At 42.7% G+C, this 17006-nt stretch overlaps 2 protein-coding genes across 9 annotated transcripts in view; one reads left to right on the plus strand and one right to left on the minus strand.

Moving 5' to 3' along the window:
- The window catches only part of LOC135224478 (conserved oligomeric Golgi complex subunit 1-like), a 363776-nt gene extending 353552 nt beyond the window's left edge, over positions 1 to 10224 (minus strand). For 3 of the 5 annotated variants that reach the window (XM_064263483.1, XM_064263479.1, XM_064263482.1), the window contains exon 1: positions 10088 to 10190. The gene's annotated coding sequence lies outside the window, so the exon portion shown is untranslated. Of the gene's footprint in view, positions 1 to 9983 lie in introns of all 5 variants that reach the window. The other 2 variants (XM_064263481.1, XM_064263480.1) reach the window with 2 other exon arrangements.
- Positions 10225 to 11314: 1090 nt separating this feature from the next.
- LOC135224470 (heme oxygenase 1-like) lies at positions 11315 to 16585 on the plus strand. Of its 4 annotated transcripts, none has more exons than XM_064263472.1 (5): positions 11315 to 11597; positions 13156 to 13266; positions 13565 to 13713; positions 13991 to 14203; positions 15429 to 16585. In XM_064263472.1, exons 2-5 carry the CDS (start codon positions 13164 to 13166, stop codon positions 15711 to 15713), a joined length of 750 nt encoding a protein of 249 aa, XP_064119542.1. In that variant the 5' UTR covers positions 11315 to 11597; positions 13156 to 13163; the 3' UTR covers positions 15714 to 16585. The 4 variants fall into 4 exon arrangements, with proteins under 4 accessions (XP_064119542.1, XP_064119544.1, XP_064119541.1 ...); XM_064263474.1 differs by having other exon boundaries at positions 11315 to 11517; XM_064263471.1 differs by lacking the exon at positions 11315 to 11597 and adding an exon at positions 11680 to 11799.
- Positions 16586 to 17006: the final 421 nt, after the last annotated feature.

The following is a 17006-nucleotide window of genomic DNA, read 5'->3' on the forward strand; positions in this document are numbered from 1 at the left end:
TTAGATGCGTGTAATATGTGAAAAGAAAAGGAAGAATATGTCTTAAAATGTTGCATCCGTACTTAACTCAGCCTAAAAGGACGTCAATCTTTCTTAATTCTTTGTTGTTTATTACTTTACTGAGATTATTATTACATATCACTCAAATAAGTCTCTATCTCTTTCATTTGAAAATATATTCATATTATAAAATTAAAAATAATATTCTGAAATGACAATTTGTCGAAAATTGCATTTTTCCTAACTATACAAACCTGAGGTCCTTTAACAATAGGAAGGTAACTAGCGGCAGCTGGGACGGTCGTAAGCTTCGAACAAGGGGAGAAGCGGTAGTTAACTGCTTGTCCGATCGTGCGCGCGCCCGAGAGGTGAAGAATCACTTTTGCTTTAGGCCCATGCAAAAAGTTTGCAGAGTGAGGGGTGGCATGAGGTGGGACTATATGTAAAGGACCTCAGGTTTGTATAGTTAGGAAAAATGCAATTTTTCGACAAATTGTCATTTGTTCCGATACGTAATACAAACCCTCGGTCCTTTAACAATAGGAAGACTCACTTCTTGGTGGGAGAATCTGAGTCTTTTTGGTGAACAGATTGTGTTCAACCTGTCCACCCTCCCTTTTGAGTGCCTCCCTGGTCGTAAGAGCAAGGGGAGGGATCCAAACCTCTTGTCCGATGATCGGGGCTGTGCACCGCAGGATCAATGGTCAGACCTCCTGGGCCAGTACTTAAGAGAGAGGCAACGTATCTCCTTCGTACCAGCAAGCAAGAACTTGTTCCTCGTTTGCAAGAGACAATCATAAAATGATGGGTTTGTCTCAAATTGGCATCCACTTCCTCCCCTTGTTGGAGGAAGTGGTGGGGATATTTACTCCTATCCCTACTGAAAGGGAATAGGATGGTGCTCTATTGAGTGCTCACCCATGCATCTCGTCCTTACCAGCAGGGGTGACCGACCGTGTCCCTCTACCCAGAGGTAGAGGGAAGAAAAAGATGGAAGAGGAGCCAGTCACATCTCATTCCTCATCCATTCTTACGGTCACACCAGGACTCGATGCTGTTCAGCCTGCGAGGGTCTGGTTAACTACACAACGTGTTGAGCAACACCACGGTTCCCAAGGAAAAAGATCCAAGGAAACGTGGGCAATATCCTGAAGGTAGAAGGAGGTGCATGCGGTCCGGTTGGACCAGGCGCCTGCCTTCATTACCTGCGCCACGGAGAAGTTCTTGCGGAACGCGGAGAATGATGAAGAGGCCGTCCACACTCATCCTGGGTTGTCGAGTTTCTTCAGACAGTTCCGTCGCACCTTCAACAGGACAAAGCAGCATAGCCTTCGTATCGGAGGCGGTGAAGTCCATTAGGGAGGTATTTGTGAAGGACTCGAACCAATCGTCAGTTACGAAGGGTTCTGAGTCTTCGCTACGAAGATCGGTACGAAACGAGCGTCACAAATCCCATCCTTTGTGCTTGACTTCTCAAGAGAAGTCATGCAGTTACCTAAGACGAAAGAAGGGAATAGTCGTATGACCTATCCCTTCTCTCGACTTGGTTATGTCAGTACTCATGCCTGACAAGCTATTAAGACGAAGTAATGATTGCTCTGGAACAACCGAACTAAGTCCCACAGCATAGTTTCTTACTGACTCGGGCGCTCTGACAGCTGCCCGGACTGACTGGTTTTCGGAATCAGTAGAGGCAAGTTGTCCAAGCATCCGGGTAAGTCACGTGACCTTCGCCCCTTTAAAGAGTTATGCTGAGAGACCAAACAAATAAAATATTTTGTTAGTCCACCGATGCCGGACGGCGCGGCGATGAATTCTCTTGAATGCATAAACTCAAAAGGCGAAAGTCAATTGCCTCAAAGACCGAGGTCCCTGATGGCAAGAAAATCTCATAGACGTTGAATCTCAGCTTAAGGAGAAACAACACTATGTGACGTTGAAGACGAAGGTAGGCAATGAATGCAACCTACGTCTTCCAGCTGAATCGAGAGAAGGGAATCTCAAGATTTCTAAACCTGTGCTTACAAATGACTGAAAAACGCTAACCGCCATTTCATTGCTGTCCGTTGGCAATGAAAGCGGGGCGTTCTTCAGTAATGAAACACAGGGAGTGCCGCTTGAAGAACTGCTTCTCATGGGCTGAACGTTTGGAAGTAGAGCTGGCAGGTTGGGGAGTAGGGCGAGTCTTTTTTTTCAATACCATCTGCTAATACGGGTGCGGGGTGAACAATGAACAATTGTACACTCCGAATACAAGATATTTGAGGACAAACTCAGATTCCGCAAAAATCAATTCGCATTATCGGATACGATGCAGCAAGAGACTATTACAGAATTCTTTTGTACCGTGCGGTAAACAGAAAGATGAGAGTCGAATAGATATCTGTTTAAAAATTCTCGCAATACCGAAACGACGATGAATACTAGCGTTTCACAGCAGTAGATGGTCATTTCATGTATGCGAGAATCCCCGTTAATCAGACTTAAGTCCGTATTGTTTGGGCAGAGATAGCGGTTGTTATTCAATCAAAGCAGGTGAGAAAGACATAAAAACAACCGTCTTATCTCAAAGCGGCAGCTGATACTGAAATGCCTCGGGCAATTCAATCGCAGTAGCTGTCGCTGACTCGTCATCCTGAGTTGCCAAAGTAATCCTTTCCACGAAGGAATGCGTTCGGCTAGAACCACCGAGCATAAAAAGATATGCTCGAGCAATTATATTTAAGCGAAAACGAATTTCGGTAAATATAAAAGCTTAAATGGTGTTGTTGTGACAAACACCATAAGTATATAAAAATTGAACTGGAAACTCCTGGGAGGTTGCAGCAACAACCCGGGTTGCAGTTCAACTAGAATACTTTTCGTCTAAGTCGCAATCCGTAGAATAAACCAGGATATGCGCCTACCCCTCGACCATTCAACGCTTACAGCAAATCATGTTCGCGAGGTTTATATACGTAGTATATTTGTAGGATTCTGAACAACGATCTCCATCCTAAAATTCTTTCCTTCAAGAAAACAAATAAGGATTGGAGATCGACCACCTTCGTTCTCTATAAAGAGAGTGAAGGAGAAGTCTTCCCTCGAAGGAAAGCTTCAATGGTGAACAGAATACTAAGACGAATAGTTCCAGCCAAACTGGATATTCCCCGTTCCCCCCCCGTTCTTCTCTATTCCAGGTGGTCGCCCCTACTGTGAGATAGTCTTCTTTCAGCAGCAGTCTTCTTCCTATGCTAGAAATTCCAGAATTCGAGCATAGGCGAGTTCCCGATTATCGTGTAACTATCGGGGATTCTCGTCTCGCTCACTTTGGACCGTGGTCTCGCATATGTGTTTTGGAGATCGTAGAAACTCTAACACTGATGCGCTAGAAATTCCGTAGAATTTCTAAGCAGTCTGCGAAACCCCCACCGAATTCGTCAAACGATATCGGCTGTGGTCCCTCTCGATTTCCGTAGAAAACGAGAATGGGGCAGGGAGGGGATCCTCCTCAAAACTACCGGGCTTACGTCAGGTAGGACCCGAAGGTCCCCCCTGGTAGCGCAGTCCCCAACGTGGGATCCTACAGAGAAATCTCTGTAGGATCCTTTCCCCTTTCCCTCGTAGCCGTAAGGAGAGAGGGTGAATGGGGGAGAATTTGGATACTCGCTCGCCTTCCCAGTGGAACTAGCAGTTGGAGAAGAGTAGGAGAGCAGCCATCGCCTTGCGCGATGGCCTCTCAGAGTCTGGGAAAACGTATCGTCAGGAGAAAACGTTTTCCCGAGGAGGGTTACGAACTCTCACTGTTAGGTAAGGGGTCTGCCGCCACTGTGAACGTCGTCTGGGTGGGGCTGATCGACACCTGACAGGAGAGAGCCGATACCGTCCTCCGACTCATTCCAGTCCTCGTCGAGGTCGAAACCTCAGGAGGACCGAAAGGAGTATTAAATACGGTGTCCGAGACACGTAGAAACGCCGCTGTACGCAGTAGAGGAGGTGGAAAAGTAGCATTGATCGACCGGCCAGAACTGAGAGAGCCTTCTTGTCCGGAGACGAGAGAGACGGTTCAAGACAGAATCGCAAGCTCCAATCGCGGCATACCCACCGTCGGTTTGGGTTCCCTCTCAGGGCCCCAAAACGACTCGAGCAGAGACATGGGCTCTGCTGGTGGGGAGCGGCGATCCTTCCCCCCGGTCGTTGTGCTGACGAATCAGTGCAATAACCTGGGTAAAGTTACTCTGAATCTCGGAAGTTACAGCGTCTTGAGGAGTAGGACCGTCCAGTCCCTCCAACAAGAGCAGCTCCCAGGACCCTCCTCCTTCAGAAGAAGGACCGCAACAGTCCCTGACGGTTTGCCTCCAATCACTGCGCGTACGTCCTGGTTGGTCCTAAGACCAACCTGGCACTGCGGCGTCGTGACGGGATCGTGAGCGGGCGCATACCTCACGATCACTCCTTATATCCTCGCTCTTCCTGGCGTTTGACCGAGGAAGTTGAAGTATCGGAGAGACAGAACTGACGCTACCCCCTCTCCCCCCATGACGGTCGCCTCCAATCACTGCGCGTACGTCCTGGTTGGTCCCTAAGACCATACGTGGCACGTGCGGTGCTCGTGACGGGATCGTGAGCGGCGCACCTCTCACGATCACTCCTAGCTACCTCGCTCTTCCCGGTGTAGCCCGAGGGAAGTTGAAGGTAGTGGAGATACAGACCTGACGCTCCCCCCCCCTGCTCGCTGGCAGGACCAGCGTACGTGGGGGGGTTGCAGCCGATCACCAACCCCGCTGGGTGGGGATCGTCTGCAGGCCTGGCCTGCCGCTCACCTGTGGCGAGCGGGCTCGACTGAGCACGTCGACCCCGGGCCCGTGCGTCAGACGAGCTGCTGCTGGTCACCGTATCCGCCCGGGTCCCTGTGGGAGCGGCGTTCAGGTGACCTGCAGAGCTCGCTTTCGCCGTGAGACGGTGAGCGTCCCTCGCGGAAACCGTCAAACCGCTGGTACCAGCCGAGGCTGGTACCGTCGGTCGAGGGGACCTGGGGGACCTCCCCAGCCTCAACCCGTGGCGGTCAAGAGACCGTCACGTCCACCCTGAGGGTACCGGCTGTGGCGCTGCGAGAGCGGCCGCTGGCCTGGCGAGAGTCACCTGAGCGGCTCTCGACAGTCTTCTGCTCCGTGCCTCGGTCATGACGCTGAGCGAACTCAGGCGTCTTAACTTTGGCTGCACGGTCAACCCCCCGAAGGAGGTCGTACACTCGGAAACTTTCTCGCGGACGAGAAACGAGCCGGTACCTGGCTTAGCAGCAGAGCTGCAAGACAGCAAGGTGTACCAGCGGTAGCCAGCACACCCTTGGTCCCCGTCTTCTTCTTCTCAGAAGGGGAGACGAGGCGGGCCGTTCCGAAGGAACAGGAGGACCAGCAGAAGAACCCCCCCGTCACACCGGAATGACGAGCCCTCGAAGTTCCCGAAGGATCTTCTTATGGGGGAAATAACAAAACCCGGTTACCAGCTGTCGCTGCGAGAGCGGCCGCGCGGCCCTGGGCGAGAGTCACTGAGCGGTTCTCGCCAGCCTTCTGCTCCGTGCCGTGGTCTTGGCGCCGATGAGAACTCTGGCGCGAAACTTTGGCTGCCCCGGGCGTCCCGAGGGAGAGCGTACACCTCGGGATCTCCCGCGAACGAAAGAGACCGAGCCGGAACCTGGCGTAGCGGCATTCGCCGCTAGCACCAGGCGAGGGAAGTACCAGAGCTAACCGATACTCCTCTGTCCCCGTCTATCTCTTTCCTTACGGAAGGGAGACGGGGCCCCGCTCCCGGAAGGAGCAGGAGGACCAGCAGAAGGACCCCCACCGTACCACCGAGGGGGTTGGGACTGGCCCTTAGAAGTTCCCGAAGGAGAATTCTTAGGGGGGGGAGGCAGCCTTCTTCTTCTTCGGCTTATGGGCCTAGAAGTCGAAGGGAAGAGGCAGCAACAGACGAAGACGAAGATGACACCTTCCTTCTTCTTCGTCAGCTCACGCGCAGGGACAGTCGTCAGGTCCTCCATCACCGGCCGGAGTCGGGCCTATTGCCGAAGCAACACGGCCCGACTGCACCTGTCCGGAAGGACCTGGGACTGGGGAAGACACGCCATGGGCAGGACCAGCATGGACAGGCGCAGGAACCAGGAGCGACAGGAACAGCAACCAGCTCAGGAGCGGCAGGAACAGCGGCAGCGGTAAACACAGAAAGGGACAGCCAAGCCAGTAGCGGGAACCACAATCAGCGACAGGTACGGCAGGCCCCCCAGCCATCGCCTCGTAGAATCATCGGCAGCCAGCGTGGTACTGGCGGCCGGTCCAGGGTTCGAGCTGCTGGAAAACAGCGGAAGTCTGGGGCAGGCAAACACGAAGAAAACACAGGCGGCGGCGGGCATACCCCTCCTCGGTACGGCGGCGACCGGCCCTAGAAGCGGCAGACGGCGTCACCGACACAGCATGGGGAGTGTAGCATAATCGGCAGTGAAGGTTGTAGTGGAGACCAACTCCAAGGTCAACCGCCCCAGACCTCGCTAGACTCTGCAGCAGATCGTGGATGCTAGGCACGCCCTGCAGCCGCAGTGGTCCATACCTGTCCAAGGTCGTCTCCCACGGCTGTAGCACCTGCGGTAGCACAGACATATTAGTAAGAGGGGTTCCCTCACGCACGGGGGGGGAGACATGCCCCACCCCGAAACGGAAGGAAGACCCCAAAACAAAATACGAGGAAGCTGAGCGGGGGGGGCAGGAAAGAAGACGAAGAATCGGATACCAAGGGAGTCGCGGGAGAGCTTTCCGACGACTTCCTGCAGACCTTCGCTCCCCTACCCCCTACCCCCGCACAGCAGTGAAAAGTAATATGAAAATGAAAACAGAATACTGCACTTGCGATTCACTTCATAGAACTTAAAGAGGGAAAAATCAATTCCGTAAGAGCGGAAAACTTGATCCATAATAATATGATGCTATCATAAATATATATGAAAACAACCAATACTGCACTTGCTATTTCACTTTCACAGCAATAAATCGTAAGGATTAATTCCCGGGTAAGAGCAAAGGAAATTGATCCAAAATTAAATTTGATGCAATTAATAAATGAAAATGAAAAGAAAACTGCATTGCGAATCCACTTTCATTGCATTCTATTGATACAAAATAAGAGGCTCTTGCCGAGCGCAATCAAGCTCTCGCAACGAACGCACAGGGCAAAAATATAATGAAGAGTACTTACATCTTTCAATTACACACTTTCGCCCAAAATCATGACTCGGCGCGAGTTAACGCCCTCGGCACCAGGACATAATTCAAGGGTTCAATTCATGAAAAGAGCGGAAATATCGCCGTCTCTACGGCGATAGCTCCATGTTGATTCATAATTAATTTAATGAAAATGAAAACAGTGTACTTACAGTTTCATTTTCAAGTCAAACCAAACCATTATAGAAAACACAATATAAACAAAGCATACGACCGATGAAGCGGGCAGAGAGCGATGACGAACACGTCCTTCACAACCCGCGGCCGAAAGCAAAAGTGATTCTTCACCTCTCGGGCGCGCGCACGATCGGACAAGCAGTTAACTACCGTTCTCCCTTGTTCGAAGCTTACGACCGTCCCAGCTGCCGCTAGTTACCTTCCTATTGTTTAAAGGACCGAGGGTTTTGTATTACGTATCGGAACAAACGACCTGATTAAAGCTTAGGCTGAGTTGAAGAGTGCTTAGTCTGTCCACAGAGTTCAACATCTTTTGTGGATTGAATTCCAGGCTTCCCGCCTAGATCTCAGCTAATGATACTAGATGCATCCATATGATTATTATTATTTTCCTTATCAGATATGTCTAGACATACTACATGATATTGGGCTGAAAATGTTCGGCAATGATAATGGGAATTCTGTGTATTTAATTACAGAAAATGTAATGATATAACATGGTAAAAACGTATGTCGAAACTGCAACCTTATTATATCGCTAATTGGCAACTCAAATCTCTTGCCGAAACGAAAAGCGCAATGGTCTTGCAGATCTCATTGTCTCGGCAATACCACCAAACTTGAATCATTTATGGATGCAACATAATAAGACTTATTCTTCCTTTTCTCTTCACATATTATACGCATCCAAAATCTGAAAACACCAGCGTATTCAGAGTGACTTTGTTGTATGAAAACACAAGTTTTATTTTATCTTGATCGTGTTAATGATACAAAATCCAATGATAAGTAAAAACAGGTAAAAGAATGAAATGCTTCTCTCATCATTTTTACTCATTGTAATTGCTTTATGTTTTATCTTATTAATTTCAGGAAAAGATGACTTAGTTGTACAATTAATACTGAATCCTGTGGTAGGACCAAACCTTCCCTATCTTGTGCAGAATGTGAGATAAATGAAGAAATATAAACATATTGTTAGATTTCTAAGCCACAGACGAAATTAATGAGACACTGAGTGAGCGGACTACCTCCCGGTACCAGCCAATCAGAGGTCTCCATACAGATGTCTCATAGGCACAAGAATCTACCTTAAATGAATTGACTATAATGGTTCATGGGAGAAGCTGAGGAGAGTACGTAAGTCAAGGAAGCAAAATCCTCAAAGGTGAGGAGCTTCTAGACCTATTATTATGTAGCCCTTGGATTTCTCGAGTAAAACTTTACTTTGGCTGCGTGGCCTGATTCCCGCCAGTGGCTGACGAGGCAGATTATCGCCTTTCTGGGGAGGTCCAGGGAGACAAAGGCCCCCCGCCAGGTCAGGGCACGTCGTCCTATGTTAGGTTAGGTAGGTTAAGATGCCATTAGGCCCTAAGTATAGTACAAAAGAAAGATCTATACTCTGTTTTTTTTTATCTGTCCATCCGCCTGTGGTGTTTGCGCATGGTAGCACTGCGTCCCGGCCTTTAAATAATATCCTATTTCGAATATTAACGGTGTAATTCACATACAGTAAATTATCAAAACACTTTTTAGTTGAAAATGTACATCAAAATATCCTTTTAATTACCTAGGCTAAAACTTACACACAGCGTAAATATTTAGCTAAAGCCCGAGACACAGTGTTACCATGCGTGACCACCACAGGCAGATGGACATATGGAAAAAAAAACATAGTATATAGGTACTAATAACTCTGTATCAGGTATTCCTTTGGAAATTAGGTAAGCTACAGTTTCCTAAAGTATCTGCGTTGCTTATATTAAAATTCTACCTTTGGTAGCTAGGCCTAGTATTCTTTGGAGGTTGACTGTAATTAACCCCTACAGGTAGTTAGTGGCTTCATATTCGCAGGACCGTTTCTTTCATAGGCTACAAAACTAGATTAACCGCCTAAGTTATCGGCCTAGGCCTACCTTCATCACTCTATTAGGTTTAGTTGGGCTATTTATCGTCCTCAAACTTCCAGGCCTAGCTTCGGTAGCAGGCTATTAGGTACCTAGCTACCTAGCCCTATACATAGCCTACGTTTTTTCTACATTACCTAGGTAGTAATCAACCAAACTTAACATTTAGGAACTACCTACTAGTATGAAGTCTGGATTAGGTATTTCTACAGCAGTAGTCCGCACGGACTGCAAGAAATGTAACCGCGGATACGACATCCACTAGGGATTGGGGGCTGTCCAATGTACCTATTTCGCCGTGTTTAGTAATGGCCCCTGGGAGTTACTAATTACAGTCGTCCGAATAAATATTACTTGAAATTCTTGTTCAGTAGGTAAAACTGCATAGAAAAACCGCAACTGTCATAGGTAGTCTGGGCCGCCGTGGATAAGTACCCTAGATCTACCCTGGATTAGATTTGGCCTACCATTCAAATTCACATAGGTCTACCTGTGTGGCTAGTACTTGGATAGCCTAGAGGCCTAAGCCTAGGCTGCCGGCATAACCTCCTGTAGCCTAGGCCTAGTCTGTACTCTGTAATAGCCTACCTAGTTAGGTAGGTACCTAGCCTAGTACCTAGCTACTCTAAGCCTTCCCGCTAGTACCTACCTTCCGGTGTCAGCAAGTAAATATGAGAATTACCAACAGCGACAATTAAACGCTAGTGAATAAGTATATACAAACAACTCATTACAGGTTAACGAAGTCGTTACCTCTTTTTAAAAGAGACTACACTTTTAACAGAACTGAGTCAATGACAGGTCTTCTGTCCCCTGCTACCTAATTGTACGCGGTGTCATAAATCGTTAGTCTCCCACAAATAAATAAACGTTGTATTTATGCGATTTCTTTTTACTCGCGCTATTATAATCACTAGGGTAACATACTGAATTGTAGCCTTACTTCTGATATATTATATTCTCGTTAGTTATTTAGTTTTCAAGGAATACTTGTTAACCTGTTTTACCGGGTTTCCTACATTACCAATCTTACACCAAGCAATCACATTTCGATATATATATATATATATATATATATATATATATATATATATATGTGTGTGTGTGTGTGTGTGTGTATTAATTTGGTAGTTTCCTCGTGTATCAAAAAATTGTCGTTTCCTACGCTATAAGGTAGAATATTACATTTTGCTGTGGTGGCACCGATATTGTTGTTGTTTACGAGTAATTGCCAGGTCGGGATCTTTCTCCATGGGCCTGTAACACATATGCAACACTTGCTGGGTATATTATATGAATTTAAAAAAATAAGTCGGATAATCCAAGTACTAGAGGCGCGTCGTGTATTTCTTTGGAAATTGCAGTTTCCTATAGTATTTTTGTTGCCATAAACCAATACGTTTAACAAGCAGATTCAAATTCTTTCGCATTTTTTATTCTCTGCATTGCACTTCATTTTCCTTTTATCGCTTTAATTTTTTAGTGAGCGTGTAAATGGAAAGAATTCTTTCATTAAATTATGTGCTTTCTTGTGACAGCAAAAATAACCTGGAGAATTATGTTTCTCAAAATTCAAACTAATGGAAAATTCTACTGCAAAATATTTAATGAGACCATAAATATATGAATTTACGTTGTATGAACGATACACACACACACACACACACACACACACACACACACACACATATATATATATATATATATATTATATATATATATATATATATATATATATATATATATATATATAATGAATATGTATTGTTACATGGTTTTGTGAAAATGGAAAACATGGTGTTGAAGAGTTGGAGGTCCTAACACGGAATCTATGATTATTTAAATTACAAAGACCAAAGAAATAAACTTTTCCAGTTACTACCGGGTCTATTCCTACTGTCAAGAAGTCAGCTGATTTTGATAAACACGAGTATCGGGTCTATTCCTTAGAAAACCTACTGTCAAGAAGTCAGCTGATTTTGATAGACACAAGTTCCGGGTCTATTCCTTAGAAAACCTACTGTCAAGAAGTCAGCTGATTTTGATAGACACAAGTACCGGGTCTATTCCTTAGAAAACCTACTGTCAAGAAGTCAGCTGATTTTGATAGACACAAGTACCGGGTCTATTCCTTAGAAAACCTACTGTCAAGAAGTCAGCTGATTTTGATAAACACGAGTGCCGTAAGAAAGAGCATTCTTGGAGCGTTCTATACTGCAAATATTTCGCAATCCAATAGTTTAGCGGCAAATTAGGAAAAAAAGTATGAATCAGCGATGAAACAATTTTGAGAAGTTATATAATCATACAGTTATTGAATTTTCGTGTTATTTTTAATTTTAGCACTGATTTTATTTTTTTAGGCATTTAATCTCCAAAAGAAGAATAAATTTAGTAGTATCTTACAGTGATTTCATAACAAGCAGACCCTTTTGCTGTAACGAAGCAGTTTCTAGCTATTCAAGGTAAATCTTATTCTGTGCAAATATAATGAGGTCATAGTAGATCGAAATTACTCCGTCACGACACCCAATTTTTTATTAACTCCAGAGGTCTATCTTCTAGTAGGTAGCCCATGTCTCTTAGCTAATACTAGAATTTGTTTAGCATAGCCTGTCAGATTTCACCTACCTTACAAGCTATATAGGTACTACCTAGGTAGGTATGACTTTCTGAATTACCTAGCTACTTAACTTGGCTCGACTTAGGTAAGTTACTGTAATATCCAAGGGGGCTTATTTCGAAAATTTAGGTAACTCGCGTAAGTAGTATAGGAATAGGCTATAGCTTAGTGATAAATTCTTTTCTACCCAGTGCTATGAACCGATATACCTAACCTACTAGCTAGCCTACTACCTACTAGGTAGTACCTATACTACTGTTTTATGACTACTCATCATACTACAAGCCCTATAGCTAGTTAAATTACCATATCCTACTTGCCTATTCGACATCATTGTCAGGTACCTAGCTAAATCCTTCGTTTTGCCAGGTCTTAACCTTCAAAGAAAACATCCCAACCTCACATAGGCTAAGACACACCAGCTTACCTGACCATGGAACTTTGCCACCCTGACCCCCTCTGGGCGTCCCAACAGTGACCTACCTATCCAGGAAACCGTCTCTTTTAACGTCCTGTACAATTAATCTTAAGCTTTTATATGGGAACTCTAAAAGTAAATGTTTGTCATAATGACAATGGTTGTTCTAGCCAATCTACCTATATGTGAGTAGCAGTAGCTATGCTGGTTAGCCTATTTAGTATAGTTCTTTACTTGGGAAAAAGTTCAGGTATTATTAGTGCACCATGTCTGCCCAGGTGAGGTTAGATTTCAAGACTAAATAAGTAATAAATGCCCTGAAGTTTCTTTTGATTCAATGTAGTTTTCTGTACAACATATAGCTATAGCCTAATGCTGTGTAAAGCCATCAACTATGACTGGCAGCTCTCCAGTTACTCGCCAGATGAGGTAGAGTGAGGGCGCATTCAATGGCTCTGGAAAACACTGCCAGATGCACAATCCATGGCTAACGTTACCTATAAATATAATAAAAACTACTGAAGTAAGAGGGTTGCAATTGGTTCATTTGTTGAGTGGATGATGGATGATCAAAATACCAATTTGCAGTCCTCTAGTCTCAGTATTTTTTTGAGATCTAAGGGTGGATGCACAGACAAAGCTGGCACAATAGTTTTCTTTTACAGAAAACAAAAAAATTCAAATAAATCATAAAAACAAAATTATTATCAAAATCAAGAATGGATTTATATTATACTGTAATTTTACCAGTTAACCATGTAGCTACAACATTTTCCCTAGTTTTCAGAATGAGTAATGATGCAGAAGTGCCGTTCACCAAAAAGATGCGAATTGTCACCAGAGAAATTCACAATGTCAGTGATGCCCTGATTAATGCCAAGCTTGGAATTGGTAAGTTTTGGAGTGAATATATAAAATACAAGATTGTACTGCACATAAGAAAAGTATTATTATGTTTGGTGTATGAATAATACATTGTACTTGTGGTGTTTCATTTGGAAGTTATTTATCAACTATTATATACTGTAAATTGTACTGTATTTAAAACATTTTGATTGTCAGTCTTGAAGAGTAATTTAATTTTCCTACAATTTATGTCATCGAACCTATTCGTTACATTTCGCTGTGAAAGGAAAGATTTGTAGTATACTTCTGTACTTCCTTCTAAAACTGGTTTCTACCCAAACAGCAATGTCAGAAAATCATGTATGGGCCGAGGGATTGCTGGTGTTTTATGAGATATTCCGATACCTAGAAGGAGCCATGGACCGTTACTCTCACACACTAATTGGCGAATTAGATGTTCCTGGTATGCGACGTGCCGAAGCTTTTGAAAAGGTAAGCTTCTCTTTCAAGTAAAGAACCTATTAAGAGGAAATCTATTTGATGCATGACCAGAAGTAGACTTTCATCTAGCCGCAGTGCTGCAGTTTGCATTTTTTTTTTTTTTTATCACAAACTCACAATATAAATGGCTCATGAAAGATATCTGCAATTTGAAGCATCAGATGAATTTTGTAGCCAACTACTATATTTTTCATATTATGTTAATGCTACTGTGCTGACCATAACAGGAAAATCTTATTAGTTTCACATTGTATTTATTCTGTCTCAGGACCTGACATACTACATGGGCTGTGACTGGAAGAAGAACTATTCTCCACGAGAAAGTGTGTGCGAGTACTTGAAACACTTAGAGACAATTGAAAAGGAAAATCCCTACTATCTGACAGCTTACATATATCATTTGTACATGGGACTCCTCTCAGGAGGGCAAATTTTGCGTCGGAAGAAAACTCTGTTGGGAAAGCTGAAGTTTTCACGAAAGGTAAAAATATTGTGTTATTATACAGTAGTCAGTTGCACTGAATCATGTTCTGCAATGCTGTATGTATTCTCATATTGTCTGATCTTGTGCTATACTTTCCTAAGTACAGAAGTTACTGTAACAAAAAAATACACATAAAACTTTTATATCTGGAATTTTACTGTAGGTGAATTTTGTAATGTACAGTACTTTATTTATGTTAGTTAAAATAAAGGAAACTAATACTTTATTGCACAGTGGTTCATTTCTAGTAGACATGCAAAAAAAATCTTTCATTAGTATCTCTTGACTTTTTTTTATTAGTTGATACAATAATTACAGAGGAGAAATGTGTAAAGAATATTACTAATTAATAGTAGGATGCAAAGTTACCTCAGTCTGAAATGGAGCTAAATCACTGGTGTTATGATTTGTGTCTATTGATGTTAAAGAATAGTAAAGAACTTTAATTCCTGAAATTCATAGTATTGCTGGAGTTGAGAGATTTCTCCAAGTGTAGTCAGTTGAAAAAATAAATTATTTGTAGATCAACTCAAGATCATTGATTGCAGTGGCTAATTTTTAGGAAAGGGAATGAAAGTTATGTTTCACATGTTTTATAGGTAGTCTGCTATTAGTACTCTCTCTTATATTTAAAGATTATAGATATTTTGAATATGTTTCAATGGCTGTAGGCAGGGACGTCATTTAGGGGGGGCTTGGGGGCGGGAACTGCGCCCCCCAAGACTTACATTGCCCCACCAAGCTTCAACTTGGCTCCCTCATGCCTCAAGCCCCAAGAAATAGCAGCAGCTGATTTTCCATTATTCCTACCAAAATTCAAATGTGTCATCATATTAATTTATATCCATCTGTCTACTAGCTACCAGTGAGGATGAGATAAATAAACAGTACTTAGTGGGAGTATATAATTTTTGCTGAAATACCTTGCTCATGTGGCTTCAAAAAGTACATATAAAAGCTCAAAATAAAAAAAATAAATAAAGAACCAGCTGATTAGGCTTGCTTCGCTTGCCAAACTGCCCTTGCCCCTTAACAAAAATCTGAAATGACACTCTTGGCTGTAGGTATTGCTGTGTAGAAAATTTAGAAATTTACAAGACTATCTTGCATGGTACTGTATGACAGTTCTTTCAGACAAGATAACATACTGCTGTGCTTATACTATTCTTGCAACATGTTCTCTTAACATATACATATATACTGAACTATGCTTTCATTTTAGGAGAAAACTGAAGGCATGGCAGTCACCGAGATAACAGAGGGAACCATAGCATCCGTGAAGAAAAGGATTAATGAAGCCATGAATAAGATAGCTGAAGAAATGGATGAGGATTCTCGTCAGAGGCTCCTGGAAGAGAGCAAGATGGTGTTTATCCTTAATAACAAGATCGTTCATTCGGTGCAGGGCGCAGGGGCAGTCGTAGCAATCAAGCTGCTAAAACTGGGTGTCTGCGGACTATTTTTTGCTCTTTTGTATAGGTATATTAAGAAGTTTACCTTGGGTTAACGCAAAGGTTCTAGCCTTTCAAGGCTGTGATATCAAATTCAAGGAAGGAGAAAATATTCTATTCGACAGGTTTCGAGGAAAGGCTTGAGTCCATCGATCACCATATATTGTATTGTAAATACTGTAGAATAGTGTAAATATTTTTGGGGAGCAGTAAAAACTTATTGTAATGACATTTTTCTCTGTATATACTGTATAATACTCCATAATTCCCTCAGTGAATGGCTCTGATGTATATTCTGCTAAATGATTGTTAACTTTTTATTGACCTTTTAGTAGACTATTCAGAGATCAGCATGTTGTTTAATAATTAATTTTTAGTGTGCTAAAAGGTAACCTGCATTGCTAGAAGTATATTGGTAAAGTTTTCTTAAGGGGTTTAAACATTTGTTAAACATAAATTCTAATAGTAATGTTATGTATTTAAGAATGCTTTTAATTAATTTGTTCCTCTTTTTAAATGCAATAAAAAGTCTCAAGAATCTCCATTCTTTGCTAAATAATGTGTGAGTATGTTTATTCCTACAGTGTGATAAGAATCGCATAAATTTTTGTAATGGTATTAGTCTGAAGATTTAACAATGATTATTGCTATTTTATGAATTTTTGTTTCATAAATTATTATGAAATGTGACATTTGTATCACCTCCAGTTTAACTGGCTTTATATTTGATGAATGTCATTAGTACTGACATTCATCAGATTCTTCCAAACGTGTTGCATATGATTGACTTACAGTCTTAAATTTTGTACTATTTTTTCATTTATATTTACAAATCTGTAAATGGATACAGATGGTTTATATACAGTTGAAATATGACCTGACTTCTTAACATTAATTTTGTTAAATTCAAATTATATATTAAAACTTTCATTTTAGTTTCTCTTTTCCTTGAACCAAGATGTTGATAACCAAACCCTATGTAATACTTATACTTAACTTTAGAGTTCATAACATGACTGTGGTTCCTATTCATTGCACAGTGAGACTTACAATTGAATCAGTACAATATAAAAATATTTTTTGTTTTTGTTTTTATCTGCACTGTATACCTATACCAAGATCAAAAGTTAAAGAGAACATGGATTCCATTCTATTAAATAGGTAACAAAAATCAAAGACATTTTTTCTTCACTAAAAAGCTTTGAATGAAAATACTGTATAGAAACATTTAGATGTAAATGATGAGATACAAAACTGTTTCTCACTGAGGATCAACCTGAAATACTACACTGTACATCTTTAATTGTCATGGGATAATGCTGAAAAGTTGGAATTTTGTGTTGGTACAT

Source organism: Macrobrachium nipponense, chromosome 12 (assembly GCF_015104395.2).
Source record: "Macrobrachium nipponense isolate FS-2020 chromosome 12, ASM1510439v2, whole genome shotgun sequence".
Classification (NCBI taxonomy): Eukaryota; Metazoa; Arthropoda; class Malacostraca; order Decapoda; family Palaemonidae; genus Macrobrachium; species Macrobrachium nipponense.

What these genes read in the sequence shown, in the direction of transcription:
- LOC135224470 (XM_064263472.1), top strand. Translation starts at nt 13,164, where the DNA reads ATGAGTAATGATGCAGAAGTGCCGTTCACCAAAAAGATGCGAATTGTC. An exon ending in GTGCCGAAGCTTTTGAAAAG is followed by an intron (nt 13,714 to 13,990) that starts GTAAGCTTCTCT and finishes ATTCTGTCTCAG; the next exon opens with GACCTGACATACTACATGGG. An exon ending in AGCTGAAGTTTTCACGAAAG is followed by an intron (nt 14,204 to 15,428) that starts GTAAAAATATTG and finishes CTTTCATTTTAG; the next exon opens with GAGAAAACTGAAGGCATGGC.